The 15,435-nt window shown below is 63.7% G+C and overlaps 1 protein-coding gene across 5 annotated transcripts in view; it reads right to left on the bottom strand.

The window, feature by feature from the left end:
- NAV1 (neuron navigator 1) overlaps window positions 1-15,435 on the bottom strand; it is a 209,578-nt gene that overhangs the window by 140,865 nt on the left and 53,278 nt on the right. For all 5 annotated transcript variants that reach the window (XR_010839241.1, XM_059059033.2, XM_067027116.1 and 2 more), the window contains 2 exons: window positions 7,116-7,868; window positions 2,810-2,913 (listed from right to left, as the gene is read on the bottom strand). Coding sequence is in view for 4 of the 5 variants with exons in the window: in XM_059059033.2 (XP_058915016.1) it covers window positions 2,810-2,913; window positions 7,116-7,837 (826 nt within the window). In the remaining variant the exon portion in view is untranslated. Of the gene's footprint in view, window positions 1-2,809; window positions 2,914-7,115; window positions 7,869-15,435 lie in introns of those variants that run through there.

Genomic DNA, 15,435 nt, shown 5'->3' on the forward strand with positions numbered 1-15,435 from the left:
TCACAAAGGGCTCTGAGCCTCGCACACAGCAAGGGCTCCATCAATGGTGGCTGTCATCAGCATCGGGTCCTCCCTGCGTCTGCGGAGTCAGCTCAGCTGTCACGAGCCACGCACGCTGCCCTGAGCAGGCCATCCCCCCCGCCCCGGGCCTCTCTCCCGCCAGCGGAACTGAGGCCGGGTTTGGGTGAAGCCACAGTCCGTTACGGCTTTGACCCCCCAGGACCCTGGAGCCCAAGTCCTCTGCAGTCCCGGGAGAGCCTGGTGGGCATGCGGCCACCAGGGGACCCAGAGCAAACCCTCCCCGAGGGCAGTTCCAGCCTCGCTCCTGCCCTGGGAAGACACACCGGATCTGGAGTTTTCTCTCCCAAACCCACACGAGTGGAAAACTTGATTGCGGCTTAAAGGGGGAGTCGACTCGATGCCAGAGAGGGAGAAGGAGAGATGCAGACAAGGCCAGCGCGAGGCTGGCTCCCGGGCCCCTCAGCCTCGCGTGAGAATCCAGGCGGGGGCCGGGTGAGGGGGGCTCGCTGCCCGGGGACACGTGGTGTGAGGGTGAGAAAAGGTCCCTTCATTCCCTGCCCACTCGGCGCTCACACACGCCATGAGGTGGAAGTGATTAAGACGCCTGTGTCGGCCTCGGGGCGACCCTTCCGGTCCTTCGCACACGGCCTCACACGTCGGCGCCGGGGACATCAGCCCCGGCTTCCCGACTCTCCAAATCAAGATCCAACGGCGGCCCAGGCACTGCGCCGACGGCAACCGAGGGGCACGTCGGCAGGGGACCAGCGCCAGGCTCTCCCTGGCGCGGCTGGGTAGACACGGGGAGGGTCGGGGCACCAGCACACTTGCCCCGACCCTGCCCGGGGCAGAGGAGGACAGGGCAGCTGCCGGTGGACGGCGGACGGACACTGGGAGAAACGAAGGCCACACCCAGCACCCTGCTTGGTGGCAAGTCATCATGGGAAATTCTCTCCCTGCCACACAAAGCCGGCTCCCTGGTGGTTTCTTGATTGAATGAGAGAAGCAGCAAGTGAGTGAGGCCCTCCTTTCCCCCGACCTTCCGCTCGTCTCCTCCGCTTCCTCGGGCTCAGAGAACAGGCCCCCCTCCCCCACAAAGCACAGGCGGACCCCAAACCTCTCCCCATTCCACCTGTCAAAGAGCTCGGGGTATCCTTGGCCAAGACGGACACCGTGACCACAGCTGCAGCCGGAGCACAGGTGGCGCGGGGGCCTTGCCCGCATCCCGGGGGACTTGGGGGAGGCAGGGGGCTCCCTTCTCACCGTGAAGCCCACCTCCCAAGGCTGCCCTGCACCCCCCCCCCAGCAGAGAACCCCTCCCTGCCATCCACCAGACACTGCCCATCTAGCTGGCGAGGGGGTTCCCGCCGGCCGAGCAGCCCGGGGCTCCTGGGGCCAGCGTGCGCGGATGTTAGTGTGAAATTCCTCTCTGCGCTCACGGCGCGGCGACGGCGAGCGGGCCCTGGGGACGTGGCGCGCACACAAGGAAGCCGCCGCACTCGCGACACACCGCAGACGCAAACACAGAGCTTGCACGGTTTCCTGGCTACCGCGCCCTCATACCCATGGGCTTTCGGTGCCAGCGGACTGAGCTCTCCTTCCGTCCCCGCGGTGCCCCGCTTCCCCGTGCCCGCACCGCGGTGGAAGCGTGTGGCTTACTTTCTCGATGCCCGTCTCTGCCCCGCGAGCCCCTCCGCAGGGCTCGCCGCGGAAGACGGGCTGCTGCTGCTTCCAGAACTGCCGGGGGCCAGGCCGGCAGAGGGCTCGGCAGGGACCCCGACCGCCTGCCCTGCCCGGAAGGCCGCGGGGGCCACCGCCGGCGTCTGGTGACTTCCGGGTCAGGCTGTGCTCTAAGCCCCAGCTTCGCCCACCGTTAGCAGGGCCCTGAGAAGCCGGCACACAGGTCCCGTGGGCCACCCCAGCTTTGCCGGAAGCAAGTTCATTCCTGCCTCGGGGCAAGCCCCCCTCCTGGGAGCGAAAGGATGGAGCTGGTTCCCGGAGTCTCACGCACCTCTGGGCTGACCACAGCCATCCTCTGGGGATTTCTTTTAAGGTCGCAAGAAAATCAACACCCACACGCAAGCCCTGCTGAGAGTTTAGACTCGGACCCCTTTAGAACGCGACCCCCGGCCCGTGAGGCACTCACTCGCCGCTCACCGTCCCTCCAGCCCGGGACCCCCGCTAAGCGCCTGCCAGGGCCAGAGGCGGGACGGGCCCTGGGAAGGGCAGTGTCCCTGCCCTCGGGGGAGACCGCCGCGTCGCGCTCTGGGGTCCTCTGGGCGAGGCTCACATCCTGCTTCCCAGGCTGTGCTAGCGGCATGACACGCATTGGGGGCACGTGTGACCACGGGCGGCCGCGGGGAAGTGACCCGCAAGGCAGTGGCGGTTCAAAGCGGTCCCGGGGGAGGGGGCGGATGTCAGGCCGTTGGGCAGGGGTCCCTGGACTGCCTGCCAGGTGCCCGGCACCTCCCCTGTTCCGGGCTGGGCTCGGACCTGGCTCTCGGCTGTCAGTCTCCCAGCTTGTTACTTTCTGTCGCGGCCTCAGTGACGCCCACCCTGGGCGTCGCGTACGCGGGGTGCCCGCTGGCTACTTCGCTGCCCCAACCTTGCGGTGCTGCTGGGTTGGGTCGGCTGACCCTGCGCTGAACCAAGCACAGCACGAGCTCAACGTGCGACCGACGTGCCGGTGCCTGGTCGCCAGGCGGGGCCGCTTCTCCCCTGCGGGCAGTGAGGGGAGTTCTGGCCCGGGGCGCCCCCCACTAGGCGGAGGTCTCGCCCCCAGAGCACTTACCCATGCGCGAGGGGCTCTCCTCAGTCCTGCTGGGGGGCCCGCAGTAGCCATCAGCAGCCCAGCTGCCCTGGCAGAGGGGGCCAGGCTCCGGATCGGTCTGGGCCCTGCGGGAAAGAGAACGCCAGTCACTCACAGCGGAGGCCGCCCCGGCCTCGAGCTTCTCCCCTTGGAGGTCAGTTCTTCCCCTGGGGTGCTCTGCCCCCCGCCCTGGGACGGCCCCCCAATGGGCATATGTGTGCCCCTTCCCCCGGCAGGCAGTGGGCCTTCCAGGCAAAGTTAGGCCGGGGCAGGGGTGGGGGCGCCCGAGGGCAGGGGGCCACCTGTTGCCCCCGGGAGCCACCCTTCAGGGTCCCCGAGTCCCATGAACGCAGGGCGCCTGCAGGGCGCAGGGACCCCTGGCAACTCGGGCTTGCGGCCGGCGTCCTGCCCTCAGGCTGCCCTGTGCACCCGCGCAAGGGGCTCCGCCTGCAGCTGAGGTCACTGGCCCCTCGGGGGAGCCCAGCGGGCCCGGACCACAGCGTCCCGGCAGTGAGGAGGTCGGAGGAGGAGGAGGGGCGGGCTAGGCCAGGGTCACCTCGACTCCCGGGGGGCCGAGGTCTTGCTGGGCCCGCTGTGGCAGCAGGAGGGAAGGGCAAGGTCTCCAGGCCCCATCTCCCAAGTGCACACAGGCCTCCAAGCACAAGCCCAACCGTGCAATGGCCCCCAGGAACAAAGGCTCTAGGAGCTTCTATCTTAGAAATTACCCAGGCTCTCCAAGCCGGCCGCCTGCCCCGCCCACGTCTCCAGCTAAATGGACCCTTTGGCAGCTTCGTGCTGGGGGGTGGGGGGTGGGGGGCGGGGGGGGCGGGGGGGGGCGCTGCGAGGCAGGAGGAGAAATCGATGCCTGGCCTGGGCCAGGCGGGGGGTGTGGGGTGTGGGGTGTGGGGTGTGGGGTGTGGGGTGGGGGGAGTGGGGGGTGAACCTGCCTCCCTCTCTCTCCAGTCTTGACCGTTTCCAGCACCGAGATGGCCGGGACTCTGGCTGTGTAACGCAGAGCAGGTCTCTCCTCTCTGGGCCTCACTGGGTCACGGGGCAGAAGAGAGGCCCTCGAGGCCCGGACCAGCCTGAGAGTTCAGGGCTGTGGGAGGTGTCTGCCGGCTCTCAAAGCCACGCAGGCAGCCGGGAGCCCTCGACGGTCTGCAGGCCCCTGCACCGGGGACGGGGACGGGCAGGGTGCGGGAACTCAGAGGAAGCAGGAGACCCCGCTGCCCTGGGAAGGATGGGGTCACTCGCCATGGGCTACTGTCGGTTAAATGTCGATGGGCCAAAGAAAACTGGAATCGTTACGTTTCTTCAAAGAAATGAGCGTAAACCTGGGTTTTTAAAATAAGGGATACTGGGGCTTCCCTGGTGGCGCAGTGGTTAAGAATCCGCCTGCCATTGCTGGGGACACGGGTTCCAGCCCTGGTCCGGGAAGATCCCACATGCTGCGGAGCAACTAAGCCCGTGCGCCACAACTACTGAGCCCGCGTGCCACAACTACTGAAGCCCATGCGCCTAGAGCCTGTGCTCCGCAACAAAGAGAAGCCACCGCAATGAGAAGCCCGCGCGCAGCAACGAAGACCCGACGCAGCCAAAAATTAATTAATGGGGGGGATTCTAGGCCACACAGCAACATCTCACTGAACAACGTCTCACACACAGAGAGCTGAGCACCGTCTGACCCCGAGCAGGCGGGCAGGAACCACGGCTACACGGGAAGACCGCGCCGTGCTGATTACCACCTTAACTGTGAGCGAGGGCGAGGGGGGGGGGGCGCACGGGCCGGAGCGCCCGTCCCGGGCCAGTGAGGAAGCAGCCTCAGCTGCTCCGGCCTCAGGAGCTGCACGCTTCTACCTCCTCTTCCTGTATGTCCCCTGTGCGGCCAGGCCCGCGTCCCCTCCCTTCCCAGCCGGAATGGACAGCACCGTCTATGCCGGATGTGGTTTGGAGGTTGAACCGGAGAGAAAACCAACGAGCAGACACTCCGGACACCGCACCCTCCTAACTGGGGTCTGAGCGAAGGCCGCCCGGGGGGGAAGGGGAGACCCCTTGGGGAAAGAAACCCCTGCTGGGGCTCTTCTCCCGGAGATCTGCAGACGGAAGGGCGTTCCGTGCCTTCTCTGCCCCGGGAGCAGGGGCGCCCAAAGGGAGGCTGTGCCCGCTGGTGGGGAAGGGCCACACCCAGACCCTCGAGAGGCACTGGCTGAGGAGACAGGGGAGACACCTGCTGCAGGAGCGGCCCGGGGGTGAGGAGTGGAGCCCAACAACCCTGGCTTCTGCAGCGGGCTGGAGCTTGGCAAGTTTCCATGAAAACAGGGTGTCTGTGACCCTGGGGGGCCGACGGCGCGTCCTCGCCGGGGTGGCCCGGCCCGGCACTCAGCAGACGCGCCACGGCTCTCGCTTACGGCCTCTGGGGTGCCCTTGGCCCCATTCTTCCCCTGCCCAAACCATGACGCTCCTGCGACCCCACCCCAGGGCCTAAAAGGGGCAGGTCTAGGAGGCGGGCTGGTGAAGACCCCTGCTGAGGGGGCGCAAGGCTTTTCTGTTTAAGACACAAAGAGGCAACGGATGTTCGCCGAGTGGAGGAAACCTGTCTGTTCAGGTCACACTGAGACATTCAGAGGAAAAAGTCCTGACCTTTTAGGAGGATGGCAGATTCTACATCTGCCAGGGGGCTCAGTAGGGTAGATAATGTAAAATCTCGAAGAGCTGAACGCCTAGACACTTTCCCCCAAAGATGGATTCAACAGGAAGGAGCTCAGGGAGGAGAAGCAAGTCCCGGAGTCCGCAGGGAAGCAGGTCAGGGCCGGGAAAGGACCAGTCCCAGGAACGTGTTTGATCAGCTTAAGAACGGAAGTCCAGGAGGTCACGGGGAAGAAGCGTCACGTGTGCCGGGCAGAAGGGGTGCCCCGGGGGAGGCCTGCTCCGCTCGTGGGGTAGCTGGGATTCCTGCAGTGCCGGGAAGCTCACTGCCGGTGGGTAATTTCTGAGCCTCTCTAGTGGCTGGAAAGTTCTTCCTCCTGAGCTTCAAGAGTCTCTCTACCTTCTAAGCACCATGACGTGGATTCAGGGCGTCAGAGCCGCACCAAGTGAATCTAAGTCAGCTTACAACACGACAGCCCTTCACGTCTCTCCAAACAGCTCTCAGACCCTCTCTCAGCCTTCCTCTTCCAGAGCAAACTGCTTTGGCTCCGTTCATCATTCCTGTAACACCTTTTCAGATCCCTCGCCGAGCCATCCGTCTTCCTCTCCATGTATGTTCGTGCACCAACGTCCTTTTAAACCGTGGAGTTCACAACTGAATGCGGTGCTCTGGAGGAGGCGGGACGTGCAGACGAGGTGTTGGGGGCCCAGCTGTCTGTTTCATGGTGGAAGGGAGCCCAAGACCTTCCAGGGATCAAGTCACACCCTTGGCTTCAAGGGAAAGGTGCAGCTCCCCTCACCAACCCCAGCCACTCCAGCCGGGGGGACCCAGTGTCCAGGGAGCGTCTCCACCCAAACCGTGGGAGAGCTTGTGCTCGAATCGGCACAGAGAGAAAACCCAGGACAGCCGGTTAGTCTAGTCGGGAAGGCACTTCCTTTGCGTTTGAGCGTCTCTGACCCGTGTCATACTTAGGAATTAGAATGTCGCTCACTTAAGGTGGCCATTTCAGTAAAGAGGTATATTTTTATTAAAGAACCACAGCTGACTGAAGCATTTTCCTGTGCTCTCCACCTGTGACGTCTGAAGGAAGCAGGCCAGGCCAGCTTGTTAACCGTGCTGGTATGAACGGTGGCCTGGCCACTGCCGACGGCGGTGACGTAGCCCGACGTGACGTCAGAAAGAAGCACGCCTGAGCGCCCTGGGGGCGGATACGCACAGGCAGCGTGGAAAGTGGAGGGAGAGGGGGCAGCAGACAGGCAGGTGCAGTGGGGGCGGCCAGGGGGGCCGCGGGGGCTTCAGTGACCACGGACTGGAGGCGCAGCCCGTCACATGCTCTCCGTCCAACTCAGCGGTGGCAGCTGTCCCACTGGTGAGTTGGGCGAGACCGACCTGCCTACCCGCCTACCCGGGTAACTGGCTCTTCAGCACCCACGCCACCTGGGCGCACGGCCGTGTTGGGGGCGCCCTCCTTCGGGGCCTCTTTGTGGCGGCGCCCCCAGAGCTGGGGCCGGGTCCCCCTGTTAAGGCCCTAACCCCGCCCCAGCTCTCTAGGCCCCGCCCCCCTTCTGTGCTCCCCACGCGGGCCCCTCCCCTCCGCGGGCCCCCTCCCTCCCACCGCCCTCCGCCCGCTCCGCGGCTCACCTGTAGCGGAAGGGGGCCACGGTGGCGGTGACAGGCTGACTCTGCTGATGGACCGAGGAGAAGCTGATGACCCCCGGGGCGGGCGGCGGGCGCGCGCTCCGCACGGGGCTGCAGACCGGGGAGCGAGGCCCCGAAGCCGCCCGGGCATCAGGCTCCGAAGGCCTGGGGCCCCCACAACTTTTGTAGGGTACGTCTCTTCGATCTTCTCCTGGGTGGTGAGATGGCTTTCGACCCTCGGGAGGCCCTGGTATTTGAGTTTCTGCACGAGAACTGGTCCGGGAGGGGCTCCTGCCCCGGGTCTGGCGGCTCAGAATCCCTTCCTGGGCCACCCTCTTCTTTCCCTGGGTGCCGTGCGTCTCCCCAGCGCTTCTGGACCCGGCCCGGCTGGAGAGGGCTGCTTTGGGGGTCGCCCTGGGACTGCTCCAGGGGGAGCAGGCGAGGCCTTCAGCCCCCTCAGCTGACTCCCTCGCTGCCCCAGAGGCCCTGGGGGAGCCTCTCCCCCGGGAGGCCTTGGGAGACGAGCCTCTGGAAGGGCCCGCCGGCTTGCCCGGTCTCGGCGAGGCCGCCCGCTGCGGGCTCCGGGCCAGGCCGGCCTGGTGCGGCCGCAGCCGAGGAGAGGCGGCCGGCGTGTGAATCCTGGTCTGGGAGGCAGCTCGAGGCACAGGGATGGAGGAGGCGAAGTGGGGGCGGCCTGCGGAGTTCACACTGGCCGTCCCGTCCATGGTCAACAAGGCTGGCGGCAGGGCTACCGTGCTGCAGAGAGAACGGGGACAGTTAGGCGGTGCCCTAGGGAAGGGGCACTGGACTCCCCAGGTCACATCCTGACTCGGTCTCGGGCCCGGCTCGGGGCGAACCCCTCTACCTCCTGCAAACACACACGTGAGAGTGCTCGGGGATTGTAATGCCCCGTACCAACGGGGTAACCTGACCTTGACTCCGTTCCCGTCCACCGAGCTGGGCCAGACTCCCCTCCCACAGCCCCTTCCTTCTTGGATCTCTCATTGTACCTGAGTCTAGAATGTTCTGCCCACGGGGAACCGACTCCTTGTGCCCCCAGCCTGCTCCTGCCACCTGCCCCTCCACCTGACGCCCGGCTCTCCCCCAGGACACCTCTCCAGTGCCGTGCAATCTCCCAGACCCCACCGGGCCCGAAGGCGGGGCAGCCCATCACAGTTACAGGTCCTAAACTTGTACCCCCGCCCTGGTCAGGGCCCTGCCACCTGGCTCACACCAGGCTCTGTCACCGACGCCACCCCTCCTGGTCCCTCCCCACCATCCCCACCCATCCACTCTGTCCCTGGAGATGTGGGCACCCAGCTCACAGCCCTCCTTCCCAGCCCCTTCCCTACCCACCTCCTGACCTGGCCAAACTGACCTCCACCCCTTCCTCCGGTCTCAGAGATGAGGGTCCCACCCTGAGATAAAGGCAGATCCCTCCAGGCACCCCGTGCCACCGGATCCTTCTCTTCTGGACCCCGTTCAATGAATTACCCCATCTTTCTCACGTCCCCTCCCCGCCATGTTAATGAATGAATTAATTGATCTATTAATGGCTTTCATTTCAAAGGGAATTCAAAGCCGGCTACAAAGACACGGAAAATCAACTCCAGATGAAAGAGTTCCATGTAGAAAATGAAATCATGAAAGAATGTGCAGAACATAGGCATGGATGGTCTCATAATTTTGTTGTGGGAAAGATCTTTATAGCATCCCATCAAAAGTAGGAATCATAAAGGAAAACACTGATAGATTTCAGTTCATAAAAATTAGAATCCCTGTATGGACAGAAAAGCCCTTTCCAAAGGTTCATACCATGAAGAAACTGTAAACATACTCGCAACATATATAAGAGACAAGGAGTTAATAATACCTTTACATACAGGGAGCTCTACCAAATCCATCAAAAGCAAACACCCTGTAGAGGAAGGGGTCAAAGGGTTGAACAAGAAATTCATAAAATAATAAATACATTTGGCCAGAACATAACAAAAACAAAGGGCTTCATTAAAATTGAAGAGATGAAAATTAAATGTTATCATTGGTTGCTGTCAAAGTTCCTATCTCTGAGAAAATTATAATTTCCGGTCGTGGTATGAGTGCAGGACCACAGGACCCTGACACATGGCCATGGGAACAGGCCCAGACCCAGAAACTCATCCCTGGGGAATGATGACAGATGTGAACAGCTGTCTGTACGAGGAGGATGCTCGCGGTGCCTTGGGTGGCGATGGAGACGGGGGACACTGGCACAGAGGCAAGGCCACCAGAGCATGGCCGGTCCACCTGAGGCCGCCGGGATGTGCCCTTCCGTGCTGTGCAGAGAGCTGCCGGCCACAGCACGGACCACAGGCTAAACGGTGAGAAGCCAACGGAGACCCTCGAGCGTTGATGGAGTCATGGGACTAAGCTTGAAGTGACCGTGGGGGTCTGTCTGCTCTGCTCACAGACTAACTTCCAAGAGACCCAGAAATGCCATGACCCCTCCCCCTTTCCTCCACTTTGCATGCCCATGACTTGGTACCAGTACTGGATGAGGCGAAGCCCCCCACCCCCTCTGGCACAGAAGGAAGGCCAAGCCCGGGGTGACCAGGGGGCCGCCCCCAGTGTCTGCCATCACCCGGACCCACAGGGCATCACGTCCACGGCTCGCCTGACCTCACTTCTGCCTCGTGTACCCCCTGACCACCCACCAGCCACAGCCTGGAAGGACACGCCGAGTGGCCCCCCCCACCTGCCCACAGTCTGTCCTGCAGGGCCTGCCGCGTCCCCAGCCCCAGCAGGCCCAGGACAGCCCTACAGGAGCGCCTGGGAAGTGCTTTTGTAAAGGCACTCACAGGGCGTCAGGCAGGGGCTGCCTGCAGCTGTGAGAATTCCAGTCAGTGTCTTAGCCTCTCCACACCCAGTCTGCAAGATGAGGGTGGGATAAAACCTAGAAACCACAGTCGGGTGGGGAGAGAGGGAGTCTTTAAGTCAAGAAGAGGACACCGTGCCTCAGCCTGGCCTCAGGACCTGCAGTAGCACCTTCCCCGTGGAGGTGAGAGCAGGTTCGCTGTCACCCCTTCTAGCCACTGCCCCAGCGATCAGCTCCGCGCATCTCTGACGATGCCTCGTAGGACCAGAGGCCCAAGTGCGGACCTGCTCACAGGCTCGCGTGGACCTGAGCTGCTGACTTTGGCCTTGGACACAGGGCTGAGCCACACGCAGACCAGCAGGGCCAACCAGCTGACCACCTATGAGCAGGGCCCACAGCTCTGCACTGCAGCATCCCCGAGTTTAGGCCTGCACAGGTGGGCACAGTGCCATATGACCCGCTGCTGCTTCTCCCCTCAGCCCCAATGGGGGCACAGAGCCACGTGGGGCCCCGGACCACCCCTCTGGGAGCTGCATCTGCGAGAGGACCCGGAACTGCATCCTGGCTCTGCCCGTGTCTCTCCTGGGAGCCCCGTCCCGCCCGGGACGTGCTGCCCACGGGCCCCACTCACCTGCATTGTCCTCGGCGCACCCCCAGCGCCCCTCGATCAGACCCTCCCCTCCCCGCATCCAGGGGCCCCTGCCTCTGGGCCTGGCCAGGTCTCCAGCCAGAGAGCCCTCAGGCCGTGGAGGCTGCCTCTTCCTCGCTTGCTAAAGGAGCAGATGCAGTTACTGCTTTTACTCCATCACCATTTTCTCCAGAGCTCGATGGGAAGAGGATTGAAACTGGTCCACTGGCCGTAACCCCTGAAGACCCCGGGGTTACGGGTCTCCAGCAGAGGGGGGGGGCTTGGGAAGAAAGGGGAGAGATGTTCTTGAGGGTGGGCCCCTGAACCCCGAGGACAAGGGTCCTCCATGGCACCCGAGCTGCATTCTACATGGACCAAATGATCTGGGGGACTCCCGTGCCCGCCCCGGGTTCAGGCTCTCCTCCTTGGAAATGAGGGGACGCCCCCCCTCTGCCTCCCTGCTGCCCCGCTTCCTATCCAGAGCAGGCTGGGTAAGGTACCGGGGTGAAGAGGTGCGCTGTGCCGTCCCCTGTCCTGGTTCTCAGCGCCAGACAGAGACGTCCCGGAAAAGCAGGACGGTCCGTCTCTTCGGGGCAAGGCTCTGTTCAAGCCACGGTGCTCGGCTGTGAGCGCTACTCAGCCCTTGCGATGCACCCCACACGTCTGGGGAGCCTCAAGGGCAGGAGGCTGGTGGGGCTGGCCGTGGGAGCAAGGAGCCCGCTTCTTGCCGTGCGCGCGCGCGTTTGTGTGCGTGTGCGCATGCGTGCGTCTGTGCGTGCGCGTGCGTCTGTGCGTGCGCGTGCGTCTGTGCGCGCGCGCGTGTGTGTGCGTGCGTCTGTGCGTGCACGTGCGCGTGTGTGGTGTCGGGGCTCCTACCAGGTCCCCTGCCCCTAAACACGCCCTTTCCGCTCTTCCTCCCTGCAAGTGCCCTGATCTGAGGTTTCACGCCACCTCGGTGAACGGATTGAAGCCTCGGGGCTCCCTTAGCGCTCTCGTTCTGGGGTCCTCATCACAAAGCTCATTGCAGCCACACGAGGACCCACAGCAGGACCCCTGTTTTCGCCAACCGTGGTGCCGGGGACCCCCGAGGGCTGAGCCCCGGGTTCTGCTCTCAAGGAGTTAAGTCTGCCCGGGAGGAAACACGGCCACCCTCATCACGGCACGTGCGTCGTGTGGACAGACGCGAAACCAAGCGCCGTGGGGAGCGTGTGTCACAGTCTGCAGATGAGACGGGACCTGGGAGGCTTCGGGAAGAGGCAGCAGCGGGGTCGGGGCTGGTCGGGGGCGGTTTCGGGTCTGGGGAGCAGAGGGTGTGATGGCCGCTCCCGAAGCCCACGGGCTGCTGGCTCCCCTACAGCCCCTGCTCTTGAAAGAGACTCTGGTGGGTGGTGAGGAAAGTGCTGGGTCCAAAGCTTGTTTGCCGATGGTGCGACCTCAGGCAACTCCCATAACCTCTGCTTCCTCATCTGTGACGAGGCCGAGACTAGACCTGCCTCTCAGGGTTGCTTTGGAGACTTAAGTTGTAAGCGTGAAGTGCTTAGAACGGTGCCTGACAACCTGTAAGGGCCACGATCACATGGACAAGGCGCCCAGCGATGGAGGCGGGGCCACCTGGTCGCCCAGAGCCCCCAGCAGGGCAAAGGAGGATCAGAGCACCTGCCAGGCCCGGCTCAGAAGCCTGCGGCATCGATAGGAAACACGCCGTCCATGTGGATGGGACGGCACCCAGTGTCCATCCACCAGCACAAGGGACAGGAACACGGGCGAGGAGGGGGTCCAGCTCTAGAGTCAGGAAGAGCTGAGTTCAAATCCTAGCTCTGCCTCGTCTTGCTATGTGGCTGTAGAGAAGTTATGTAATGTTTCTGAGCCCAAAGACCTCCTCTGCAAGAAGCAGTCTTAGAATGTTGTAAAGATTAAATGAGAGAATAAAGGTGAGGGACCTAGCACAGTGCCTGGCACCCAGCAGGTGCTCAAGAGATGGCAGAAATGGCGTTAAAAACAGCGGTCCTCCTCCCGGAAGGGAAGGAGACAAATTCACACGCCGAGCGGGACAGTGTCGTGGGTACCGGGGGAGTTGAGAGGCTGGGGGCTTCCTGGGTGGGGCGGCCCGGTCCCAGCATCTCACCCCCAGCAGACGTGTTCGCCTCCCCCCACCGCCAAGGGCTTCGTGTGTATCAGTTCGCAGTTGCCCCACTCCACAGGCAGGGACACCAAAGCACGGAGACGTAGGGAAGGCGTCGGTAGTCACACAGCCAGTCAATGGCGGCATCACGTAGGGCCGAGACCGTCGAGCTCTGCCTGCCCCGCTCTGCCGCCCGCCCGCCCCCAGGCCTCCCCGCCGACTCCCTCCCGCCCCCAGCCGCCCACCTTTCAGCTGGAACCATTCTGTCCCCCGGCCCCAAGGGGACAAACAGAGCTACTGGCTCAAGGCTCCAAAGACCCCAGAACCAGGACCCCCTCTGGCCTACACATGCTTCGCTCAAGCTCAGAGGGAGGTGAAAGCGGGGGCAGGAGGAGGCGAGGAGGGCGGTCTCCCCAGGTCTGCGGTCCCCGGGCAACATCGAGAGGCCCTGGCGCTGACCGGACAGCTCCTCCCGCGGGGGCGGGAAGGGGCCGCGTCTGTGCGCTGTGAACGCAGCCGGGGTGCCCCTTTCAAAAGGGTCAGAACATTTAACCCCAGCACTCAGAGGTGGGATGTGCCGAGAGACAGAGAAAAAGGAAAAAACGAATACACAGAAAGAGATACTTAAAAAAAGAAAAGCCTGGGAGGTGGGACTCCCGGGTGCTGGTCCCATGAGTCCACCCGGGGCTGCGTGAATTGGGGCAAATCATTTCCGTTCCCCGGTGCGTGGAGAGGGAGGAAAAGCTGCCTCTCAGGAAGAGGGGGGAAGGCGGCGGACTGGCGCGTGGAAAAGGGCTCCCTGAGGCCAGCTCTGCACCGCGGAAGGTTCTGGGGGAGGAGTCACCACCTCCTCACCCCGCCCCCCGTGCAGGTCCGGCCTGTGGACCTAAGCGAGTTACTTGCCCCGCCCCCTCATCTGTACAACTGGGATCCTCAGCATCAACCCCATCTTATACAAATCAAGTGAGTTCTCACAAGAAAATCACTTAAGACAGTGCCTGGCCAGAAAAATCACCGAAGAAATGCTAGTTAGAGGCAAACAGATCATCAGCACAGGGTTTGCTTATCCCTGTTCTACCCACATTTCCCACCGGAGCCTCTGTCACCCGTTCCAGTCCCAATAACATAAACGTTTCCCTCTAAACTAAATTTCTACGCCCTTATTGAGTGTCTGTGGGACAGCCAGTTTACACGGGATGGGGGTAGGAGGGCAGACGAAGTCAGACACCGTCCAAAGTAAACCCTGGGAGGTGCCCTTTCTCTGAGGCCCCTCGAAGCTGAGGTCCTCCTGCAGGACGAGGAGGGATGGCCCCGGGGCGACACTTCCACGGGCGGGAAGGTGGGCCGGATGACCTTCGGGGGCCGGAAGCACAGACAGATCCCTGGGCTGCAGCCCTGGACCGCGGGCAGCTTTCCGACCCCAACTGACACGTCCATTCTTCCCGCCCGGAACCCTGACCGGCTCCGACCACGGCCGAACTCAGCTCGGGCCTCTCTGCTGGCCACAGGCCCAGTCTGGTCCCCAGAGGCAGAAGCACCCCAGGGGACAAAGAGGCGACTGAGCTGCCACAGCCCCCGGACAAACCCCACAGATACCGTGACCCCACTCGCACCCACCCGCGTCGGTGCAGGGACACAGCTGTATGCACACGTGCTCTCTCACACACACCCCCCACACGCGCCTACACGCTTAGATGCACACACACACACACCCTGGCTCCGGCGTTCTGCCCTCTCTCCGTGTTCCCTGCCTCGCTCCCCTTCGGCCCATTTCCCCTCCGGCCGGGAGGTGAGGACACCCTCTGTGTCCTCCCGTCCTGGCCCATCTCCGGTGCTCCCGGCTCGCCGGCAGCGCCCACAGGCTCTCCCCGGAAAGGTGGGCCCGACCCCCGACTGCGTGCGCACAGCTTTCATCCCGCGTGTGTGGGCCCCAGACCGTGTCCGGCTCACACGCGGGCTACGGACGAGGAGGGCGCCCGGGAAGCATCCCTGTGCGGAGAGGAGGAAACGCAGGGCCTGGGCGCCTCCCGGCCCTCCTCCCCCCACCCCCACCCACGCTCTGGCTCCACGAAGGACCCAAGACCAGGCGTCATGGGGGGTTCCCAGGGCTGAGGGCGGGCCTGCAACACCGTTTGCTAAACGTCCCTCCCTCTTGTCCAGCCTCTAGCCTCTGCCCGCCTCTCAGGACCGAGATGACGGAAGACCTGAGCTGTGGGAGGGCACCGGGGCTGCGGTAGGAGGATCTCAGGCCCCCCCGCCCCTCCTCTTGGCCTCTAGACCCGGCTTTGGACTCCAGCAAACTGGGGCAGGGCGCCATTCTGCCGGGTCTGGCCCTTGGCAGAGAAGGCGATCCCCGCGGTCAGCGTGGAGAGGACAGGCTGGACAGCCAGCGGTGTCGTCACTTCGAGGGGCCGTGGGCAGGCTGGGCACCGCGCCGGCAGGGAGCGAGAGGAGGGTCCGCTGGCTGTGGCTTGGCGGAAGGTGGGGGGCGGCTCCGTACAGCAGCGCCCGCCTGGCTGGCTCCTGGCTCGGAGTCGGGCCCCGGCTGTCCCCGAGCGGTGGGACTCCGCAATCCCCTCCCCATCTCCACCCCCAGAGCCGGGGCTCTGCCCACACCCTCGGGGATTCCTTTAGCCTAAAAACTGCAGACAGCTCTTCTTTCTGGCCAGATGGCAACAAGTTCTCACAGAGGAAAAAATGGGACTGACTGTGATCATCT

The sequence above is a fragment of the Kogia breviceps genome, chromosome 1 (genome assembly GCF_026419965.1).
Source record: "Kogia breviceps isolate mKogBre1 chromosome 1, mKogBre1 haplotype 1, whole genome shotgun sequence".
NCBI classification, from domain to species: domain Eukaryota; kingdom Metazoa; phylum Chordata; class Mammalia; order Artiodactyla; family Physeteridae; genus Kogia; species Kogia breviceps.